Source organism: Pipistrellus hanaki (genome assembly GCF_964339955.1).
Source record: "Pipistrellus hanaki genome assembly, chromosome: 9".
Classification (NCBI taxonomy): Eukaryota; Metazoa; Chordata; class Mammalia; order Chiroptera; family Vespertilionidae; genus Pipistrellus; species Pipistrellus hanaki.
In genome coordinates, this window is record NC_140511.1 from 27,556,108 (window position 1) to 27,581,276 (window position 25,169).

The window sequence follows — 25,169 nt, forward strand, 5'->3', positions numbered from 1 at the left end:
CAAATGACACGAAGATGGGAGGCTTTGGAAATACACTGGGTTAATCTGAAAAATATCTTGAGAAGTAGAAGAGATATGATTAATTTAAAAGAAGAAATGTTTTCATTAAATCCTTTTATAAGTATATACTCACAAACTGTTGAATTTCAGAAATAAGTGATGGGAAAATTTTGGCCTTTTAATTTAATGAAACAATCTTTTGCTCAGTAGTAATTGTAGTGATATACTGATCATAAAAGTGTGCTTTCTGTAGAAAATAAATATTTTAATTATTTTTTATATTAAGGATGTGAAAAGAACATACACTATTATGTTTTTAAGTAGTTAAAAAGAAAATATATATTGATATTTCAGCAGCTCTTATTAATACTCATTTGTGGGTATGTCTTTTTAGGAGTGTGGTTGACTTTTTTCTGGTGATAACACAGCTGGGATTCTGTAGTGTTTATATTGTCTTCTTAGCTGAAAATGTGAAACAAGTAAGTATTTTTCTCCAGTTATTAAAATCGTTTTCTTCAAATGCCATAATTTAGCATCATGTTTCCTCTGAGTAAGCCGTGGCCAAATATGCAAATGTGTTTCTTTCATTAAGCATGTTTCTTTGTAGATTTTCCTTTAGTTGGATTTCTGCTATTATTGCTGATTTTACTTTTCTTATCATTATATCAATAATGCTTGTTTATTCGGATCAGAACAGGACATAATTTACTGAGTCTTAGCTACCCGATATTTAGGTACACAGATGTTTGGGAGCATATTCTTTACATTGATGTTTTATAAAGACATACAAGGCTTTAGCCAGCGGCCTAAAGAGTGAAGTACAAAAGTGGACATTACTAAAATGCAACAATTATTGCCATGGTCTAAAGAGATGCTGTGTCCAGGAGTGTACAGTGTTCTTTAATTTTCTCCATATGTAAATGTTTGCTTTAAGAGGAAGTGGTTTGCAGTCTTAATAGAGACTGTTGATTTGAACAAATATGCAAAGCACTGAAATAAAAAAGCTCCTCTATCAAAACAGTGATAGAGCACATTTCTTTATGTGCTTTCACTGGTAGTTTGTCTTTATTATTCCTACATTACACCCTGCTCTTTCAGTATTTTAATTAATAGCATTTATTATCCACATGTGTATGGTGCAATATTAGGCATTTTACATAGTAATATGTAGTACTTATCTTCTAGGTATTTTAATGCAAAATTATAACGTGACTGTTTTCTAAAGAACCCGTATGTATACATATAAGTATATCTGACTTATATTTCTAAGTATAAAGAATATTTTATATTTAGACCAAGGATTGGCAAACTTTTCTGTAAAAGGCCAGATAATAAGTATTTTCAGTGTTGCTGGACATATGGCCTTTGTTTCAACTTAGCTGTAAACAACAATACATAAGCAAATAGATATGGCTGTATTTCAATAAAATTTTATTTACAAAAATAGGCTGGATTTGGTCTTTGAGCCATAGTTTGCTAAAGTCAGTGGCTTAGATTTCTAATGTTGGAAAGGCTTATTGAATCAAACCCCCTTTTATAAATGAGAGAATTGATGATTTCATTAGCATTACTCATTATAGATGATGTACTTTTAATTTTGCAAGTAGTTAATTTCACAAGTTGCATTTTCCTAGGACTACTAACTCAGTTGAGAACGCTATTTATTGTCAAGAGCTGATAAGACATAACATCTTATCAATCATTTATGTAGAATACAATGGAAATGATGCCTTTCTAGGATTGTGCAACATGTAGTATACTGTATCTTTTTTATTATCTCCTAAGAGAGCAACCAAAAAGCTTGATTTGAATTTATGAATAATGAATAATGCTAATGATGCCTTATCATTTCATATTTATAAGCTATGACATATCATTTAATCTTTGCAACTACTCTGTAATGTAATGTTAGTACTATGCTCATTTTATGAATGAGGAAACTGAGTCTTGCTATATGTGAGCAATGTGCCCTATAAATTAGGCTGAAGTCTAAGTCTGACATAGCTACCACCCAGCATGTTCATTGCTCATCACTGGACAGAACATTGTCTGATTTTAGTTGTGTGTGTGTGTTTGTGTGTGTGTGAGACCTAAATAGTATGTAAAGTACATAAAATGAATATCTGAAGCTTAGTATTGGTGATATTCTCCTATAAAATACTATCAGATGCTTCCCAAAGGTAAATAGAAGAATTTAACACATTTGCACATGTGCTAGAATACCAGGTAGAAAAGCGATGCTTTGGGAGGTAGGAAGAATGCCTATTATGGATAGAAAGATGAAAGGCCTTGTGAGAAATAAAAGGCAACATGGAAAAAGACATTCATTGAGACTTGAGAAAAATTGAAAGGAATGATGAACATGTCACCTCGGCAGAGCAGACAGTCACTGAAACAGCAGCATCAGAGATTTCCACTCTCTCCAGAGGTGCTCACATTTGATAGCAGTCTGCGGTAATTGGATCAAACCTTATCAACACACAGTTGATCAAATCTTACCAATTACTACTATCATTACAGCAGCGGTAACCATAGTTAACCAGCGGTAACTACAGCAGCGTTAACTACAGCAGCGGTTCTCAACCTGTGGGTCATCATGAGAATCGCTAGCAGGGTCACCTAAGACCATCAGAAAACACAGATATTTACATTACAATTCATAATACTAACAAAATTACAGTTATGAAGTAGCAATGAAAGTAATTTTATGCTTGGGGGTCACCACAGCATGAGGAACTGTATTAAAGGATTGCGGCATTGGAAAGGTTGAGAACCACTGCTCTAGAACATTTCAGAGAGAGGAAATAGTATATATGGGCCTTGTGAGAAACGAAGAGTAGGGAAGGGATATTAAGAAAAACAATTTTTGGTATGGACTTTAGAGTCAAAAGATTTGAATTCAAATCCCTGCTCTGTCAGTTTTACCTCACTCATTGGGAAAGATCCCTTTAACCTTACTCAAGTCTCAGTTTCCTTGTTTGTAAAATGGGAATAGTAATAAAAGCTCCCCTTGTTCCCATATTGGGAGGCTCAGCTGACAAGAGTTGTAAAGCCTTTGTAAACTGTCAAGCAGCATACCAAGTAGGGTATTATGGCTTTGATTTTGATTTTAGCTTTGCTGAAAAACATAACCTGCCTTTGGAATTTTAACCATTAGATTACTGAATAATTGAAAAAAGTTAATAAGTAGTGATTTTTAGTCAATTTGAGCTCTAACTGGAAACAATTGAATTTAGTAATTTTATTTTATAATATTTATTTCAGTGTTTTGCATTTTGGTAAACATGTGAGATCATAGGAAGTCCTATTAGATAGCCAATCTCTGTCTCTAGAGGGCACCAAAGGACTCAAATGTTTACCTGAATCTTGCTCTAGGTATGTATCTACATTTTTATTTTATTTTTTAATCCTGAAAATTTTTATAATCATTGTTCTGCCAAAGAATACTAAATTATGAGATATTTGTGATAGAATTAATTTCAGATTCCCAAGCACCTCATGATTCAAAAAAACCATTTTTAAAAGTGGTTATGTAACTGCTTTTCTCTTGCCAGCTGTCCTTGTTAGTACCTAACTTTGATCAATATCTAATCTGATTATTGGAGTTACTTCTTTGATGCAAAAGTTTTTGGCTCCGAATAATTTGGTTACTGAGAAAATTGAGTCAACAAATAAAATATCTTCTTAAGAGCCAAGTATTGTGAATTACCAGTTTAGTTTCTATTTCAAATTATAAAAAATAAAATATAAAGTTTTGATGGCCACTTACAAGATTAATGTGAGATAAACATTTCTTAAATGGTGTATGGTATAACCTGACAATTTGTTAATCCAGTATGAGTAAGAAATTGCCTGTATAATTTAAAACTAGAAGATATTCCATGCAGTTGATGATGATTTGTACATTTTTAGGTGTTTATTGTGGATTATTAAGATTAAAATTAAAATTAACACTTGAATTGTTAATCACATGAGAATTCTGTCCTGAACTTCTGATTTGTTGGCCTGTTAATACTTACTCTGTTTAGAGGGAGAGATGTTGGAAGGGAAGCCAGATGCCTACTTGGGCAGGGCGGCAGTATTTTATCAGGTCAGCATGTAGCTCTTACAAGCTAGATTCTGGAGTCTCAAGCCTAGGTTTGAATTCTTGAACCAACACTTACTGACTTGAAATTATGTAAGTTTTTTTTACCCTTCATAAACCTCAGTTTCCTCAACTATAAATAGAAATTAATACTACCACCCACTTCAGAGAGTTGTTTTGAGGATTGAATGAGATGCTATATAGATATATAGAAAGTACTCTATTAAAAATACTTGTTATTAGTATAGGATCTGGTTCTTGAAATTTTATGTATTCAGAAACTTGATAAGTTATGCTCAAAGGAGTGTTCAGTGTTGGGGGCAAATAGGTTTTCACTGGTATTTAAATTATGGTAAGATCAGTCTCTGCTGTGAATTTTTAAAAATTTTAAATTGTTTTTATTTTATTTTTTATACGTTTTATACGTTTTATTGATTTTAGAGAGAGAGGAAGGGAGAGAAATCTAAAATTGTTTTTAAAGTTCTCTATCATTTCATTACAATATTAGTGAGTTGGGTTATATGATTAATTGAATCAGAGAAACATTTTAATACATGGATCCTATAAAATATTGTATCACTTTTGAAAACTGAATACTAGTTTATAAAAGTGGCTGAATAAATTTTAAGGTAGGTTGATTTATCTTAAAGAAGGTTTTTTTCTTTAGCAAAAATTTACTGTCTAACGAATATGGCCATGCATGAATTTAATGGATTCTTAATAAATACTTATTGATATGATGATAATGTAAAAACAACTGATTTTTATAGTAGTTTTAAAGCTACTATGATTTCTAAATTTTATTTGGGCTACTGTATTTCTAAGAGACACTGGAGCTTTCTTCTGTGAAGAAAGTAAGTCGAAGTAGCATCCCAGTGGCCATTCTAGACAAGTAAGCCTCCTCTTTTGATAGTCTCAGAAGTATTGTAGTTTGAGCCTTTGCAGGATCATGAAGCATCATGGTTAGTCACAAAGCTTCAAAATGAATTAGTAAATCTACCCTTATCATTATATAGTCATTTTTCTGTTCACAGTATCTTAAAAATTATTTTGCAAAGAAGAGTGTCCTATTTTAATATCCTTAAATTTAATGTATATATATCTGGGAAACTAGCATCTTAAAAGTAAATATTGTAAAGGAATTTGTCACTGAGTGTATATATCATAAGTTTCTTTTATAAATTGATGGAAATTTTTTCCCACCCTCTTTCTTATTCTCTTAATAATCTTGTGTAGATTCATGAAGGATTCCTGGAGAGTAAAGCGCTTGTTTTTAATAGCACCAATTCATCAAATCCATGTGAGAGAAGAAGTATTGACCTAAGGATATATATGCTTTGCTTCCTTCCATTTTTAATTCTCTTGGTCTTCATTCGTGAGCTGAAGAATCTGTTCATGCTCTCATCCCTTGCTAACATTTCCATGGCTGTCAGTCTTGTGATAATTTATCAATACGTTGTTAGGGTAAGTATAACAAGTTTTCACTGTCATATGTTTCTTAATAAGTAAATTTTTTGTTTACTTTGAAGGTAAAAGTAATGTGTGAAGACCCCTACTTCACATGAGGCACACAGGAGATAATCAGAACACTTTGCTTTCCTTTTAGAGGATACTGCTGATTGCGCAGTGTGTGACCTAGAGGTTTAAGTACAGGCTTCGTAGTTAGATCTGGTATTGAAGCTTGGTAACTGTCTTTCTGGGCTTTATGGTATTGCTTCCAAAGGTAGTAATACTCTCCTATTAGAGTTGTGTGATTTAAGGTCACACACATGCCTAAGAACTTGTTAGTGTTTTCTTTATTCCTTTAAGATTTGAACCAATCACAAGAGATGGGAGTATAGATGTAGTTTTATAATTTACTTCCACTTCTGAACCTTTTATTTGCTGCTACCACTTCAGTCAGCTGACACTGCTGTAACCTCTTTATTGGAACTATGCAGTAACCTCAACTGATCCCATTGTTCATAATCTTGGGATTTTTAACCCACTTTCCTTAAAAGAATGTATTCAAGGGATTCTGCAAATTCCTTGAAATTATTTGGAAGACTTAATGAGTTTCTTGATGTATATGTATGCTTTCTCCTGGGCACCTATAAGCTTCATCTCTCAGACAGGCCAGGGACTTAAGAAAGGTGGAGACTCTTCTTTCTTTCTTTCCTGGTCAAGTCAGTCTTGGGTATTGCTGCCAAAGCAGTTATTCTGAAATCTCCAGTAGCATTCATTACAGATTCTATTATGATGGATGGATGTTTCACCCACCCCCCACCCCCTGAATTCCAAAACCTGTAGAAATAGCATGTACAAATTCTTATAGCATGTACAAATTGAAGGGAACAGGCAGCAATAGCTCAAGGCTTCCTGGAGTTCATGATCCTTACCTGAACAAGGAAGAGTGAGTGGAGCAGAAAAGGAAGTTCCTTAAATAAAAGGAGCAGTGTGAGCATTGAATAACAGTTTAGTGTTATCGGATGTTCCAAACACTTTAATACCCTTTTTATTCTGACCCTAGCTTATATTTTTAGTCCTGAATCACTGTTAATCACACAATTCTTCCTAAGTTTCAAATGTTCTAGACCTCTCCATTTCCCAAATTACCTGTGTGCTCTCACACTTCAGTTACTTAGTTCATCCTCTTTTCCTTGGCCTTGAATTTCACTTGCAATCAGATAAGTAGAGAACACTTTTGGGACAAAGAGAGAAGGGACTAGATTTGGGCTTGCTGGAAGAGGTGGCCATTGTGGAGCCAGAGATCTTGAACAAAGATGTGCAGTTTATAAGTTTCAGATAGTGAGAGTCAGAACAAAGCTATGAGGCAGGACCAGGTAATCGAAGCCCAAGTCAAGGCATATGCACAAGTAATAAGCTTCTTATCAGCTGTCAGGTCAGAGACTATCACACTGAAAATGGGGGACCTGGGCTAGGGAGCAGCACAGCGTGACGAGGCAGAAAGTCAGAGTCTGGAGCTGGGTGTCTTAGAGACTGAGCCATGAAAATAGAAAGAGAAGGACTTTTGTTGACCATCCGTAGTAGCTGATAACTGATTAAATGGCTCTCAGTCCCTGCGTATGCTTATATGTTTCCTATTGTGGTAGGAGCCATACCCAGTGTGAACAGCCTGGGACTTGCAGATGGAAACAGGTAATAAGGAGCATTTAGCTCAGATGGAATGTGTGGGCATGAGGAAAACAACTGCTTTGGCAGTGAAATTCTAACAGCTTGGCTACATTTAACAGAGGATGCTTAAAGTGCTTATGGAAAGAATTATTCATTTTTGTAATGCATATAGGGTGGGGCAAAAGTAGGTTATTTGTTCACATGGAATAACACAATAATTAATAAATCTGAATAAAACAGAATAATATCTGTTTTGGGTACTCAAATTGTAAACCTACTTTACCCCACCCTGTACTTGCTGCTGTTAAGCTGGGAAGTGTGTGATTTTGCTCTTTCATTTAAAAATTCTTTAAAGTAAGTACAGATGTAACTTGCATTATTTTTTTCTTTCTTTCTCCAGAATATGCCAGATCCCCACAACCTTCCAATAGTGGCTGGCTGGAAAAAATACCCACTTTTTTTTGGTACTGCTATATTTGCTTTTGAAGGCATAGGAGTGGTAAGGATTCAGTCTTTATTATTTTTTACAATTTTAAATCAACAAAAAGGTTTATATAGTCTAAATGCATTTAAAAATGTGTTTTAATTTTTCTATTTTTATTTTTAGAATATGTTTGCATTTCTTAGACATATCACTTAAACTCTAATTCTCTTTATTTTAATCTGTAACATGAGGGTAGATGATTTTTAAAAATTTATTATGGAAAATTTCAAACCTATAGAAAATTTAGAGAATAACCTAGTTTAATAAACCATTAACTCATGACCAGTTTTGTTTTATCTATATTCCATCTATTCTACCAAGTCTGGGTTATATTCAAATCCCAAACATCATATTGTGTAGACTAGATGACTTGAAGTGAATTGAAATGTTACTCTTTCATAAGAAGAGTCAAATATAAATTCTCCCTTTGGATTTGTGCATGTTTGGTTTGAAAAATAATGTCATTATAAGGGTAATTCCAAGAGTTACAGGCATCCTGGGGATTTTAAATATTTCCATTCAAGTTTTTTAAAAGCCTGGAATTGTGTAGATTTGTGGAAAAAAGAATATTGCTATCTACTCCATAGCTTATGTTTCAGTCTGATGGTTTTTTATGAGAGCAAAACTACTTATAAACACCTGTTAATATGAAACAGACAAAATAGATGTAAAAGACAATTTTACACCATTTCACTTGGGTTTCTGCTTTCTGAGTTGTATAGAGAATTCTCACAAGTTCTTGCAGCTCCACTTATCACGGTTACAGACAATCACATTTAGATTTTCATGTCTATCTTTACCTACTAAGCTTTCGTTAACTGTTGGATATTTACAGTTCAGTGTTTTGTTTTGTTCTCCTGACATCTCAAATTCAGCAACTCCAGATTTTGACACATACTTTCTTAATGCTTTGCTTTTTCACTTCCCTATTTCTCTCGTTTTATTTTCAATAGCTGAAGCTTGAAACATTGGAATAATTCTTTTTACTTTGTTACTGGTTTCCTAATTCCAGTCAGCAATTAAGGCATGTTGATTCTTCTTCCATATTTCCCCAAATCTATTCAGTGAGATTTTATGTAAAGCAACCACAATGCTGCTTGACACAGAGGGAGGCTTCCTAAATGCTAATTCTTCTCTTTCCCCTTTTCTAGCTTCACCGGCACTATTCTTGATGGTAGCCCCTTATTTCAGGCCTGAATTATGTCCAGAGCACCCAAATTGTTCCCTGTTCTCTCTCCTGTTAACCAGTTAATATTTCCTTATGGATCTGACTTACTCATCTGAAAAGTGGGATAATATTAGAGTTACTATCGCACAGGGTTATTGTGAGGATAATGTGAGATGCTACATGCAAAGCCTTTAGAAAAATGTGTGGCACACTGTAAGCTCTCAGTAAATAATTACTAGTATTGTTACTTAGTGTCTTTTACAGTATGGTCAAATCATATGGCCAAAGTCTCTGAAGATTTGCCTAAAAACTTGGTAATTAGCGTTTTGTTTTGTTTTTTCCTTTTCTTTTTTACATAATGAAAATTACTTATTTATCTCACTAAATTAACAGACAGTAGATACAGATGGAAAAATATAGAAGCAATTATAGACGTGTATACATGGGTTACTATAGGTATGCTTTTTAGCACTGTCTGCCGAGAGGCCTCATAAGCAGTGATGCCCTAGTAGCAATAAGCACACCGAGCACCCAGATCTTGATTTCTAAATACCATTCTCAACAAAAGAACCAAAGTTCCTTGGAGAAATGGCTGATTCTAGGGCTCAAGTAAGGAAATTCAAGATGAATCTGGAGCATCTTGTAGTGCCAGAAAGTATGGAAGTGCTCAAAAAACAAAAGAATGGAGGCAGGTCAAAGGACACAGAAACCAACCTGATAGAGTTTACAATGACCAAAGCTGGAACAATATGAGTAACAAAATAAATGTTTTGTATTCATATTCAAAGTATATAAATACATGAATCCATATTATTGTAAGTTAAGTACATAATTTAATCAAATAAGGGGGATTGCCAAATAATTTATGTAACTGCTCCCTCTCCAGGAGGTGTAGCTTAACCCCCCTAGTCCCTGGAGTGTGGGCTGGCTGCCTTGGGTGACTTGCTTCCAAAGAACAGAGTAGGATGAGGGGGGAAGAAAAGACCTTTACAAGCAGAGAAACCCGGCCAGCACTGCCTTAACAAAGTGACCAAAATTAACTTCCCCAGTGTAACTCAGGGTGACGAGAAGGGCACTTCTCCCCTACGATAACCTTTTCTAAAACCTGAAATCTCAGTCTGGTCAAACATCAGACCTAAATAGAGGACATCATACTATGGTAAATACCTAGCTGAGACTCCTCAGAACTATCAAGATAATGACGAATAAGGAAAGACCGAGGAACTCTCACAGACCTGAAGAGACCAAGGGGGCATGGTGACAAAATGCAATGGGGTGTCCTTGGCGGGATGGACACTGGAACAGAAAAGGGACATGTGGAAAATCTAGTGAAATCCAAATAAAGTTTGGAGTTTAATAGTAACGCACCAGTGCTGGTTCTTAATTGTTAACGAATGTACTTTGTGTAAAATGTTAATAAGGGAAAGTGTTGGAATTATTTTTTAAACAGGTTTGTCTGCTAAGAGCTGATTTAAAATTTTAAAGAGTTTAAAAATTGGTAGTAATAAAATACGTCAACAATTATAAGTGTTTTAAAAGAAAAAGGTTTTCAGATAAACTACAGAAAGATTAATTTGTATATTTATGACAAGAAACTAGATTGTTTTAAATGATCTGCATTATTTACACTCTTTTTTTTTTTAGGTTCTTCCACTTGAAAATCAAATGAGAGAATCAAAACGCTTCCCCCAAGCATTGAACATTGGCATGCTAATTGTTACAACTTTGTATGTAACATTAGCTACCTTAGGATATATGTGTTTTCAGGATGAAATCAAAGGCAGCATAACTTTGAATCTTCCTCAAGACGTATGGTAGGTAGCTATGAGTATCTTAATCCTAATTTGTATATTATGTAGATATAGTTTGCCAATATTTGATGATAAATGTGAATTCTTGGATTTATAGTTTAAACATGAATTTTTACTGATTTCTTTATAAAAATATTCTAGGTTACATAAATAATTTTCAGAGGAGACCATCTTTGATTTTACAGGTCTTTGTGGGATTTTTTTAAAAAGATAAAACATTGTAGGTTGTTCCAAAATTGAATCAAGTATAAGAGTAAAACATGGATTCTTTTACTATAGACACCTTAATAAAAAGTTTAACATTTATCCTTACTGCTAAAATATTTAAAACTCCAGTTCCTGATAAAATAATATAACATGGCCCTAGCTGGTTTTGCTCAGTGGATAGAGCGTGGGCGTGCAGACTGAAAGGTCCCAGATTCAAGTCCAGTCAAGGGCACATGCCCGGGTTTTGGGTTCGATCCCCAGTAGGGGATTTGCAGAAGGCAGCTGATCAATGTTTGTCTCTCATCATTGATGTTTCTCTCTCTCCCTCTCCCTTCTTCTCTCTCCCTCTCCCTTCCTCTCTGAAATAAAAAACAACAAAACAAAAGCAAAAACTAAAGATATGTATGCTTTAAAAAAATAATATAACCTGTAACTTAGGTACCCCACTATTTTACTGATCAGCTTAATATTATATATACCCCAAATCCTTTCAGAACACAGAGTATATTATAAATAAATAATATGGTGTCTTAATATTCTCTTTTAATATTAGAACTATATTCTACTAAATGAAGCAGTATATAGTTTTTTCATTCAGATATTGGTATCAGACTGCTGGTTTAGGCCCCATGTCTGCAGTTGGACATCCAGCAGTCAGACATCCCTCTCCTAACCACTTGCCTGCCTGCTTGTCTGTTAGCCCCTAACTGCTAGCCTGCCTGCCTGTTCAGTGCATGTCATAGCAACCGGTTTTGGTCATTCCATTGTAATGGTTGCTTAGGCTTTTATATATATATATACTAGAGGCCCAGTGCACGAAATTTGTGTATGGGCGTGGAGGGTGTCCCTCAGCCTAGCCTGCACCCTCTCCAATCTGGGACCCCTCGAGGAATGTCCGACTGCCCGTTTAGGCCTGATCCCACCATCCAGGACTGTGGGTTCCCAACTGCTCTCCTGCTTGCCTTCCTGATTGCCCCAACTGCTTCTGTCTGCTAGCCTGATCACCCCCTAACCACTCCTATGCCAGCCTGATTGATGTCTAACTGCTCCCCTGCCAGCCTGTTTGCCCCCAACTTCCCTCTGCTGGCCTGGTCACCCCTAACTGCTCTCCCCTGCAGGGTTGATTGCCTCCAACTGCCCTCCCTTGCAGGCCTGGTGCCTCCCAACTGCCCTCCCTTGCAGGCCTGGTGCCTCCCAACTGCCCTCCCCTATTGGCCATCTTGTGTCCACTTGGGGGCATGATCTTTGACCACACGGGGGCAGCCATCTTGTGTGTGGGAGTGATGGTCAATCTGCATATTACTCTTTTATCAGATAGAATAGAGGCCTGGTGCATGGGCGGGGGCCAGCTGGTTTGCCCTGAATGGTGTCCCGGATCATAGTGGGGGTTCCCTTGGGGTATGGGGCGGGCTAAGCAGGGGGCATGTGGTGGTTAGCAGGCCAGCCACACCCTCCGATGACCCAAGTGGAGGCCCTGGTATCTGGAATTTATTTATCTTCTACAATTGAAATTTTGTAGCCTGGAGTGGAGCCAAGCTTCCTGCCTGCTCCATGGTGGCAGCCATTTCTATTTGATTCTATGTGTCTTCTATAATTGAAACTTGGTAGCCTGGAGTGGAGGCCTGGGCCGGCAAGGGTGCGGAAAGCTTTGCTTCTTCCATTGCCAGGGGCAACCCTAGCCTACTGCTCTTTCCAATTCTGTGGCTGCCGCCATATTTGTTTGTATTTGTTTACCTTCTATAATTGAAACTTTGTAGCCTTGAGTGGAAGCTTAGGCCGGAAAGCTTGGCTTCTTCCATTGTCTGGGAAACTCAAGCCTCCCTCCTGCTCTCTGTGGCTGTAACCATCTTGGTTAGGTTTATTTATATATTCGCTATAATTGGTGGGTGTGGCTTGTGGGTGTGACGAAGGTATAGTCATTTTGCATATTACACTTGTATTATGTAGGCTATTGATCCAGGCAATCAAGGGGTTGAACTCTGAGGAGTTTATTACCTAACATAAAAATTTTTAGGCAAGCATGGACTCAGCAAGAGGCACAACACAGAAATAAATTTAAGGAAACTGGAAAAAAAAGATTCACAAATTCTGGACTATTCCTTCTGTCCTCTCCTTCACAAATTCTTAATAATCTTCTTCCAATATTAAGGTTGCCTGTAACTAAGAACCCTGGCCCAAACTGCCTCTGCCTTTCCTCATTGGAATGATTAACTACTAGAGGCCCAGTGCGTGAATTCATGGCATCCCCCAGCCTGGCCTGCAGTATCGGGCTAAAACCAGCTCTCCTACATCACCCAAGGGTCCTGGATTGTGAGAGGGTGCAAGCCAGGCTGAGGGACCCCACCAGTGCATGATTGGGGCTAGGGAGGGATGTGGGAAGTTGGCCAGCTGGGACAGGACTGCGGGAGGCTCCAGGGCATGTCCAGCCTGTCTTGGTCTTGCTCAGTTGCAATTGGCAGGACCCCAGCAGCAAGCTAACCTACCAGTCAGATTGTCTGCCTGCTGGTGGTCAGTGCACATCATGGTGACTGATCAACTGGTGGTCTGCCCCCTGATGGTTAGTGCACGTCATAGCGAGTGATTGAGCACCTTAGCATATCATTAGTATTTATGCTTTGATTGGTTGAATGGACTGTATGACCAGACACTTAGCATATTAGGCTTTTATTATATAGGATATTAAATTCAAAATAAAGGGTATGTACAAAATTCATTTATCTAGCAGATAACAGGGAATGACAAAAGTAGGTTTATAGTTGTGAGTATGTGAAACAGTATATTTTTGTATTATTTATGATTGTATAATTTTTGTATTAACTGTAAGCCTACTTTTGCCTACTACTCCTATATTTATTGTATGCCTTTTGTGTACTGGATATTGTTATAGGCATTAGAGACACAGTGGTGAACAGATAAAAATTTCTTCCTCATATTGCTACATTCTAGTGAACATGCTACAAAATATTAGTGGTTCAAAGTATTCAATCTAGTGATGAACACTAGATAACTCTAGTTGTCTTATTTTTTAGCTGAGAATGAAATGAGGTTCTTGATAAGGATTGAAGCTAGTCCTCACAAACGCTTCTTTTCTGCTTAACAGAGCTACCAGTAAACCCATGATTCTTAATCTGCGTATCATGAAGGGTCTAAGAGGTACAGTGAGTTATCAGACTATTTTCAGGGGTAGCTTCTGTATTCAGCCTTGAGAGAAAGTATCAGTCAACAACTTATTTCTTAGGTTAGCTTTAAAATTTTTTTTAATATATCCATACCTGTGAATTAAGACTATTGATTTTTTTTATTTTTTTTTTAACCAATGTGGGGAAAGAATAGAAGCATTGCCAATTTTGAAATCTTGTTTTCAAAACTAATGCTTTTACTGGACAATATTTAGTTGTTTCCCCACCCCAAAATCTGATTTCATATATTGACTGAAAAACAATTATTTCAAAAATAGATTTCTGCTCTTTATTCGATACGAAGTCTTTTTGCTGCCAGCGTAACAGATTTTGTTTTCAAGCAAGAATCGTTTTATTTTTAAAAATATTTTTTATTGATTTTCAGAGAGTGAAGAAAGGAGAGGGGGAGAGAGGAAAAGAGAGAAACATCAGTGTGAGATGGTAACATCAATTGGCTGTTTCCTGCACACCCTCTGCTGGGGATCAAGCCCACAACCTGGGCATGTGCCCTGACTAGGAATCAAACCAGCAACCTTTCGTTGCATAAGACGATGCCCAACCAACTGACCCACACTGGCCAAGGCCATTTTGTTTTTGAAGTATTTTATTTGTGATATTGAATGGATATAGTTTCTAAAAATTACCTGTTCATACCCATTTTTATTAATATTAATTTCATACTTAAGTATCATTAAGTGCATTCGGGGGTATACAGAGAATAAAACATAGTCTCTAACTTTCAAGAACTTTTAATATACACTACACATTACTTACAAGTTGTTTGATGTTCTTATATGTCCTCAAATTCCTGATTTCAAGGACATTTTTTATCCTTTATAGAGATGTTTTAATGGGTATATTCTCATTTGGACCCTTACGAAAGATGTTCACTTAACACCAAAATGAAAACAAAATTTGAGTAGAGAAAAATAGTTAAGAGTGATTGAAATTACAGATGCCAAACATAAAAATTATTGGGTTCTTGAAACAAAAAACAAGTGGAAGTGGAACAATTGATTCTAAAAGACTGAAGTGTTTTTCTTAAGCACTCTTATTTCTATATTACTGTTCTTTGGTTGATGATGTGCTAGTACACCCACTTTCAAAAGAGCCAAACCATTTCATTTTCCCATTTTTATTCTATACAACACCAAAATTATAGTAGTTGCATATAATTAATATTACTAAATAGTATTCATAATAACCAGATTCTTAGCCTGTACAACTTATTATATATCAGTAGAAAAGTAATTATATTTATATGCATAATGATGTAAAATATAGTTAACCATATTTTAAAAATATGTAAGTTAAAAATAATTAGAAAAAAAGGAATGTTCTAATAAACTAATAAGAACATTCAATTTTCACCATTTCAGAGCTTATGAAGCAGGCATCTTTCATTTATTTTATTTCACTAATTTGACCATTTTGTATGTAAACTTTAAGCCTCAAGCTGAGAAATATATCTTGAGGTCATTTTAAAGTTAAGGATTTATTGTTACCACCCTTAAGGAGTTCTTTCTTTCCTTAACTATGCTGTTTGCATTGTTTTCACATCTATTTCTGCTCAGCCTTTTTTCCTTCCTCTTGATGAAAACATTCTAGGGAGAGACTTACTGAAGTCTTTCTTGCTTGGCCACAGTTGAGAGAACTATTTATAATCTTGACTGCTCTGAGTGTTAAGACATCAGAAATAAGGTGAAAGCCTAATTAATGTTGAGGCTTTCTTCACCAATAGTGGAATATTTTATATTCCTTTAAAATGAATGTTTTTTCCTAAGAAAGAAATATAGTAGTCTTTCCCATGCATAGGCCTCTTAGAGGGGAGAGTGGAAGATTGTGGGGTTAGTGACATTTCTGCTGAAAGAGGAGAAATGCCAATTACTACCCCCAGTGCTGTCACTCATTCTATCCAATCTCCTCTCTACTTACTTTCTTACAAAATAAGAACAATTGGGTTTTTCTTTTTATTGTTATAAAATATTCAGAATTTCAAAAAATACAACACATAATTTTATTACTTATAACCCAAGGGAGTACGTAGGTTCTACAGTGATCCTCTGAGTCCTACGATTCTATGTATTCTCTATAATTATCAACATTTCAAGTAATCTCTTTTGCCAGATAAAATGTATTTTTTCCAATTTATTAAGACATGCATGCTGAGTTTTGACAGGAGGCTATCTACCATCTAGAAATCTAAAGATGTTGATAAAACTGAACATTGCTGTGCTCTTTTAAAGCACTGGTCATAAAAACATGTTTACTTGGATAAAACAATAACCCAATTCAAATTTATTTCCCTTATCAATGCAACTTTAAAATAGGTAAAACTCCTATATAATCTGGAGAAGTTTGCAAGTTGAAACCATTTATTTAGATGGCCTCTTTTATGACTTAAGAATGGTAACATTTCTGCAACCAATGACACACCTACCAAGATTTTCAAGCAAGGAGAACTGTGTAACTCAGAGTTCAATCTGAAGTTTTTCTTCTATATATAAATGTCTGAGGTATCAAAGACATACAATATGGTCAATTTTTAAAAGGAAAGTTGCAAAAACATTAGCTCTTTTTGGGGCTCAGCCTAACCTTCAGAGCATTGGCTTAGCCTAACATGACATCTTTATAGCAGTATTTCACAGATCTTCACAGGCCACTGTTTTGTAGGTTGTCAGAATGAGTTGTCCACCTATTGTCTAGAAATTTAGAGATCAGCTGGCCTTTTTTTTTTTTTTTTTTTTTTTAATCTTCACCCTAGGATATATTTTCTTATTTTAGAGGGAGAGAGAGAGAAAGAGAAAGAGAAAGATCTATTTGAGAAACATTGATTAATTGTCTCCCATATGCACTCCAACTGGGAATCTAACTCACAACCTTTCAATCAATGGGATGATACTCCAACTAACGGAGCTATAACAGCCAGTGTCAGTGAACCTTTTTTTTTTCTTTTAAATAATAAGCAAGCATTTAATTAGTAATATACTGTCTTAGTTTGTGTTGGATTTCTTGTCTATCTTAACATTAAAAATAAAAGGAAGAAAGCTAGTTTCATACTAAGATAACAATGTGAATGAACCTCAAAGGCATTTTGCTAAATAAAATAAGCTAGACAGAGAAAGATAAATATTGCATGGCATCACTTATATGTGAAGTCTATAAAAAATGTCCAGTTCATATGAGAGTAGATTGGTTCCCAGGGGCTGGTGGAAAGAAGAGAGCTCAGTAAAACTTTTAGTTTTAGAATGAATAAGTTCTGAGGATTTACTGTATAACGTAATAACAGTAATTGATAATACTGAATTGTGTGATTGAAATTTGCCAAGAGAGTAGAACCAAAGTGTTATAAATAAAGTAAATATATGAGGTGATGGGTCTGTTAATTAACTTGCTTGTGGGTATCTTTTCACAATGTACATGCATCTCAAATGATCACGTTGCAGACTTTAAGTACAGTACAGTTTTATTTTTTAGGTTGTACATCAATAAAGCTGGGGGGGAATGAGTAAATTCTGAATTTTTTCTTAACAGGTTATATCAGTCAGTGAAAATTCTATATTCTTTTGGCATCTTTGTGACATATTCCATTCAGTTCTACGTTCCAGCAGAGATCATTATCCCTGTGATCACATCCAAATTTCAGGCTAAGTGGAAGCAAATCTGTGAATTTGTGATAAGATCCATCTTGGTTAGTATTACTTGTAAGTATCACTTCACTACATATTTATATCATAACTGTTTTTCATTGTTGAATTTCATATTCTGAAGCAACCTCAAGTATATTTTCAAATATTTTTTAACAATTTTATTCACCTAGCTGGGATACTTGTTGGTTTAAAATTTTATTTATCTATCTACAATATCTATCTATCTATCTATCTATCTATCTATCTATCTATCTATCTAAAATAGAGAAATATGCCAACTAACCAGGATGCTGTAATGGGCTGATCGAACAGGAGGAGGTTGTATGCATGTCAACGATGATGTGGCAGGGGCCTCCGGGCATCTGCGCTGGGTGAGGGTCTGATCAGCAGCGGCTGTGGCTGCTTCAGGGGCCAGAGAACGAGGCAGGGCCGGATAGGCGATTTGAGGGTGGCAGCGACCTGGGCTCCTAGTTCTATGTAAGAAAAACACAATCAGATACTATCATACTTAGAAGAACTAGTCAAAGTATTATTTTGAAAATGATATCAGTGATGATTAAAATATAAATATATTTAAATCAAATGCATAAGGGATCCTTTATATTGTTGATATACATTTTACTGTGGTTCTAGTTTTCCTCAGGTTTTTTTCCTGCTAACATTTCTATATTGAACAGTTAAACTCTCCATGACTATTTATGGGAATGGGCTTTGTTTTGATCTTTTTTATGACAGGGAGCTTGGTATAGTGGAGGGTGTGAGTTGTGGAGTCACACTAACCTGATGGTTCAAACTCAGGCCTACCACTTCCTTGCTGGTGTCTTTAGGGAAGTTGCAAACCACCTTTGAACTCCCCTTTCCACAACTGTGGCATTTTTGTAGAGTTTAAAAATATTAACAAGATAGCTAGAAGTTATTATTGTCACTATTATTATAACTACAATATAAAAAGAAGGATAACTAACACTGAACTAATTAATGGGATTGCCTAGAATGACACCAAGGACAGGCTACTTGTGTTCTGGGGAACAAGCAGCTTTGGAAATTCTGTGGAAGATATTGGTAACCATGTTGGCCATTCAAGGTTAGAGGGAGGGTGTTAGGGCTTAAAATTTTGGGTAACTCTGTAAATTGCATTGAGCAGTTTGGGGTGGAGCTTATGCCTAAATGTAAAGAATTGAATGCATTACATTTTGTCTGAAGGAAAACCAAAGCTGGTTAAAGTAGATAAAACTTATGTTCAAAGCAATCATTTATTGTTATTAGCATACAATATTAGTTTCAGGTGTACAGCTTAGTGATTCCACATTTATATATCTTATGATGTGCCACCTGTTAGTAGCTATCTGTCACCATGCAAATTTATCACATTATTATTGACTATATTCCCCCTCACCTTTTCACCCACTCTACAGCCACCACCCCCAACAACCATCAGTTTGTTCTTTGTTTCTTTTCATCTGTTTTTGTTTTTCAAAAATTCCACATATAAGTGAAATCATGTGGTATTAGTTTTTCTTTCTGACTTACTTCACTTAGCATATACCCTCTAGGTCCATTCATGTTGTTGAAAGTAACAAGATTCCTTTTTTAAAAAATTTTTTTTTATTGATGGGTACTTCATTATCCGTTCATCTGTCAATGGACACCTCGGTAGCTTCCATATGCCATCTATATTCACTGCAGCATTGTAAACAATGCTGCAGTGAATATAGGAGAGCATGTATCTTTTCTAATTAGTGTTTTCATTTTTTTAAAATAAATGGGATCAAACTTGTGGTCGAAGGGACAATTTGCATATTAGCTTTTTATTATATAGGCTAGTATAGTTTGACATCAGGATGTGTGATATCTCCAACTTTGCTCCTCTTTCTCAAGAATGCTTTGGCTATTTGTTTTTTGTGTGTGTGATTCCATATAAATTTTAGTATTATTTGTTCTAGTTCTGAGAAGAATGTCATTGGTATTTTGATAGAAACTACATTGAATCTGTAGATTGCTCAGTTAAATTTATTCATGTATTTTCTCTTTTGCTGTAACTATAATGGATTTTATCAATTTTTCCTTGTGATTGTTATTAGTATACTAGAGGGTCCTAGGCCTGGCTGGCAATCAGGGCTGATTGGGGACCCGCAGGCTGCCAGCTGGGGCCTTCCTTTGTTCCACACCACCCCCTGGTGGTCAGTGCACATTATAGCGAGCAATTGAACTCTTGGTTTCCTGGTTGAACTCCCGAGGGGACACTTTGCATATTAGCCTTATATAGATATATAAGTGATTTGTGTAAATTAATTTTGTATCCTGTAACTATACTCAATTCATTATGTTAATTTTTTAGTGGATTCTGACTAATTTTTCTGTATAGAATATCATGTCATTTGCAAATAGTGATAGTTTTAATTTACAATTTGGATGCCTTTATTTCTTTACCTTGTATGATAACTGTGGCTAGGACTTTTAGTACTATATTGAATAATAGTGGGGAGAGTGAGTATCCTTATCTGTTACTGATCTTAGAGGAAACACTTTCAACTTTTCATCATTTAGTATAGTTTTAACTGTGAGCTTATCATATATAGCCTTTATTATGTTAAGTTCCTTTTATGCCCACTTTGTTGAGAGTATTTATCATAAAGGGATGTTTTGTCAAATGCTTTTTCTGCATCTGAGATGATCATATAATTTTTATTTTTGGTTTTTGATGTGATGTATAATGTTAATTGTTTGGAGGATATTGAGTCATCCTTTCATTCCCTGGTATAAATTCCACTTGATCGTGGTGCATAATCCTTTTAATGTATTGTTGAATTTGGTTTACTGGTATTTTATTGAGAATTTTTGCATTTATATTCATCATGGTTATTCACCTGTAGTTCTTTTTGTTCGTATCTTTGTCTAATTTTGGTGGTATGGTAAAAGCTGCCCTCATAGAATGAGCTTGGAAGCAGCCCTTCCTCTTTAATTTCTTTGAATAGTTTGAGAAGGATAGGTATTAATTATTCTTTAAATGTTTGGTAGAATTCACCTGTGCTTTTGTTTGTTGGAAGTTTTTCAATGACTAATTCAATTTCATTGCCAGTGATCAGCCTGCTCATATTTTCTTTTTTTTCCTGGTTTAGTCTTGGAAGTTTGTATGTTTCTGGAAATGTATCAATTTCTTCGAGATTGTACAGTTTGTTGGCATATAATTGTTCATGGTATTCTTTTAATGATCCTTTGTTTTCTGTGTTGTCTGTTCTCTCCTCTTTCATTTCAGATTTTATTTGGGCTCTCTTTTTTCCTTGACAAGTTTGGCTAGATATTTGGCAATTTTACTTATCCATGGAAAGAATTAGCTCTGAATTTCATTGTTCTTTTCTAATTTTTTGGTCTGTATTTCATTTGTTTCCACTCTGATCTGTGTTTTCTTCCTCCTACTTACTTTGTATTTTCTCTATTATTCTCTTTCTAGCTCCTTTATATCTAAAGGTAAATTTCTTATTTGGTAATTTTCCTGTTTTTTGAAGGCCTGTTTAGCTATGAATTTCCCTTTTAGAACTGCTTTTGCTACCTCCCATACATTTTGGAAGGTTGAGTTTTCATTTGTCTCAAGATAGGTTTTTGGTGTTGTTAATTCTCATCTAGGGGTACTTTCCCATTGGTTTTCAGAAAGAGTGGGCAGGGAGGGTGGTTAGAGACATCTATGTGAGACACATCAATTGGTTGCCTGCCTCCTGCAGCATCAGGACCAGGGCTGGGGATTCAGCCTGCAGCTGAGGCATGTGCCCCTTGACTGGAAGTAAACCCAAGACCCTCAGTCTGTGGGCTAATGCTCTGTCCGCTGAGCCAAACTGGCTAGGGCTCAAGGTAGCTTTTAATTTCCTGTTTCATTTTTGTCTTTGACCCATTGGTTATTTATTATGTTACTTAAATTTAATGTATTTTATCCAGTTTCTTCCTTTAGTTGATTTCTAGTTTTATACCATATGGGTCAGAAAAGGTGCTTGATAATGATTTTAGTGATTTGAATTTATTGAGGTTTGTTTTGTGGTCTAATATGTGGACTCTCCTGGAAAATGTTCCATATGTACTGGAGAAAAATGTGTATTCTGCAATTTGGGGGTGAAATGTTTTAGAAATGTCTATTAAGTCACTCTAATGTGACATTTAAGGCCATTATTTCCTACTAATTTTCTGTCTTAAAGCCCCCAACTATTATTTTATTACTGTTAATTTCTAGCTTTTGTATCCATTAATGTTTTATATTCTTGTGTGTGTCTATGTTGTGCATAAACATTTACAATTGTTATATACTCTTCTTGGATAGACCCCTTTAACATTATGTAATATTCTTTGTCTCTTTTCAATCCTTTGTTTTAAAGTCTATTTTATCTGATATGTGTATTGCTACCCCAGACCTCTTCAATTTCTATTTGCAGGGAATATCTTTTTTCATAACTTCATATTCAGTTGGTGTGTCTTTTGACCTAAAGTGAATCTCATATAGGCAGCATATAGATGGGTCTTGTTTTTTTTATTTATTCTGTCATGCTATGTCTTTTGATGGGAGCATTTAGTCCATTTACATTTAAAATAATTATTAAGAGGTATGTACTTATTGCCAATTTGTTCATTGTTTTTAATTTTTTTCTATTTCTGTTGATTTCTTTTGATATGCCAGTTTTCTTTAATTAGTGTTTTGTTTGGGTTTCTTTTTATTTTTGATTACCATATATCCATTTATATCTACAGCAGTCTGTTTTAAGATCATATGCGTTTAAGTTCAAACACATTCTAAAAGTACTACATTTTTACCCCCCCACACACACAAATTTATTAATGTCATGTTTTATATCTTTTTGTTTTGTGTATTCCCTATTATAATTGTTTCTTTTGCTAGTTTTAAGTGATGGATTTACTGTTTATTATATATTTGCCTTTACCTCCCTGTACTTTCTATTTCAGGTTGTCTTTTCTGCATAAAGAGGATACCTTACCATTTCTTGTGAAGTCGTTTTGGTGGTGAACTTATTTCATTTTTGCTTGTCTGGGAAGCTCTCTCTCTTTGGGTTCTAATAACCTTGCAGAAAGGATAGTAGTCTAGATTGTAGGCTCCTTTTTATCAGTTTTTAAATATTTTCTACCACTCCCTTCTGGTCTGTAACATTGCTGCTGAGAAATCAGTTGAGTGCCTTGTGGGGATTTCCCTTGTAAGAAACTTCTTGTTTCCTTCCTGCTGCCTTAAAGATTGTCTCTTTATCCTTAACTTTTGCCATTTTAATTACAGTACGTCTTGGCAGGGTTCATCTGGTTTGGGATTCTCTGTGCTTCCAGAACTTTGATGTCCCTTTCCTTCTCAGATTAGGAAACTTTCCAGCCATTATTTCTTCAATATACTTGCTGCCCCTTTTTCTGGGAATTGCTATAATGTTTGAGTGCTTGATGTTGTGTCAGAGATCCTTCTCATTTTTAAAAGTTCTTTTTCATTTTGCTGATTGGGTGCTTTCCACTACTTTTTCAGATCACTAATCTGTTCTTCTATGTTAACTAACCTATTGTTAATTCCATCTAATGTGTTTTCATTTTAAGTTTTTGTATTCTTCATCTCTATTTGGTTCTTTATTTTCTAATTCTTTGTTGAAGTTTTCTAACTTACTCTATTGTACTCGCAACTTTGTTGAGTATCCTGTGACTGTTTAAATTTTTTATCTGGCCAATTATTTGTTTCAGTTTATCTCCAGGTTTTATTGTTTGCTTATTCATTTGGGGCATATTCTTCTGTTTCCCCATTTTGTTTGACCTTTGGTGTTTGTTCCAATGAGTTAGATTGATCACTCTCTCTCCCAATCTTGAAAAAATGGTCTTGTTTAAAAGTGGCCTCTGTGTAAACTCGGGTTGGGGGGGAGGAGTGGTTTCTGGGATGCTGTCTGGCCTGAAGTTTCAATTTCCAGGTGGTATAGCCTGGTGTGTATGAGCTTTCCTGCTGTGCCAGGTGGGGCAGTCCTATAGGTTTGTGCTACAGCACCCTGCTGATTCTGCTTCTGATCTAGGTAGAGCATCCTGGTGTGTGTGTGTGTGGGGGGGGGGGGGGGGGGGCGGCTGAGGCAAGCCCTTTTGACTGCTGCTGGCCTGGGTTGGGAGCCCTGTGTAGGCCTGAGGTGCAGCAGAACTCTCCCTCTTACTGGGGGTGAGTGAGTACTTTCTGCTATGCATACAAGGCTTACCCTATTGTTTGATCGACTGTCTTGAGAGTCTGGTCAGAGATAGAACACCCTATAAACACAATCACCACAGCACCATCACCACAGCACCAATTTCCACATGGCTACCCAGGATGCATGAGCTAGGCTCTCGTGGTTCTGCTTTTGCTCCTACTGGGTCAGCCCAGGGGGTGCTTGCAGCCGTGGCCTGGTAAAGGGGAACCTCTGCACCCTGTTGGGCCTGTTGGTTATAGCTCCAGATGTGTGTGTGTGGGGGGGTTGGAGGTAGGACTGTGCATACCTACTGTGGCTCATTCTTGTTTCCTGCTGGAGTTAGCTCTAGGAGGGCTGGCTGGAGATGTGTTACTGCAGCCTTGAAGTTCAGCCAGAGCACCTAGTTAAGCTCCTACTGAGCTATCCAAGTGCAGAGGGTATGTAAACAGTGGTGCTTACCAGTTCCTTCATTCCTGATGGGTTCCATGAGATTTCTGGTGGGATCCCACAGATCCTTACTCTTCTTTTTGTAGTCTTTCGTCATTCAGTTGTTTCTCAGAAGGAATTTCTGTAAACACAAGTGCACATTCAGGCATTTGGTGTCTTCATGGGAGGGGGCAAACTCCATGTCCTATTTCACCCTCATTTTGGACCCGCCTCCTACAATTATTAAAACCAAGAAATTAACATTAATATAACACTAATTAATCTGTAGACCATTTTGCCAGTTTTGTCTATTCTTTTCTGATCCAGGAACCAGTGCAACATCTCACTTGATTTGTCATGTCTACATAGTTTCCTCTAGTCTTGACACTTTTTGTCTTCCATTTGAAATGTCCGTAATATTGTAGAATTTCCTTCAATTTGGATTTGTATGATGCTTTATTATTAGATTGAAGTTAAGCATTTTTAACAAGAATTCCATAGGTGATGCTTTGCACTTCTCAATGCATCATCACACGATAGTATCAATTAACTTTGATCACTTGGTGAAGGGTGTTTGAGAGGTTTCTCCAACTATAAAGAAACTCCTTTTCCCTTTATAAGTATTTTGTAGGGAAATACTTTTGAAATTATGCAAATATCTTGTTATCTACAGTTTTCGTCCACCAATTTTAGCATCTTTTAGTGACTTTTTTGTACAACAGTTATCACTGTGGTGTTTGCTTAATATTTTGTATTTCTATTGTTCCTTCTATTTGGTTAATTGAAATTCTAGTATAAGGAATAGCTAGCTCTCTCTAATTTATTTATATCACACCACCTCATCTACAATTAACTGAATGGAAGAGTAATCTA

The 25,169-nt window shown here is 35.8% G+C and overlaps 1 protein-coding gene across 2 annotated transcripts in view; it reads left to right on the plus strand.

Moving 5' to 3' along the window:
- Positions 1–25,169, plus strand: part of SLC36A4 (solute carrier family 36 member 4) — a 111,974-nt gene that overhangs the window by 81,958 nt on the left and 4,847 nt on the right. For both annotated transcript variants that reach the window (XM_084895400.1, XM_084895399.1), the window contains 5 exons: positions 395–479; positions 5,321–5,548; positions 7,599–7,697; positions 10,495–10,664; positions 17,582–17,751. In XM_084895400.1, the coding sequence (XP_084751526.1) occupies positions 395–479; positions 5,321–5,548; positions 7,599–7,697; positions 10,495–10,664; positions 17,582–17,751 (752 nt within the window). The remainder of the gene's footprint in view (positions 1–394; positions 480–5,320; positions 5,549–7,598; positions 7,698–10,494; positions 10,665–17,581; positions 17,752–25,169) is intronic.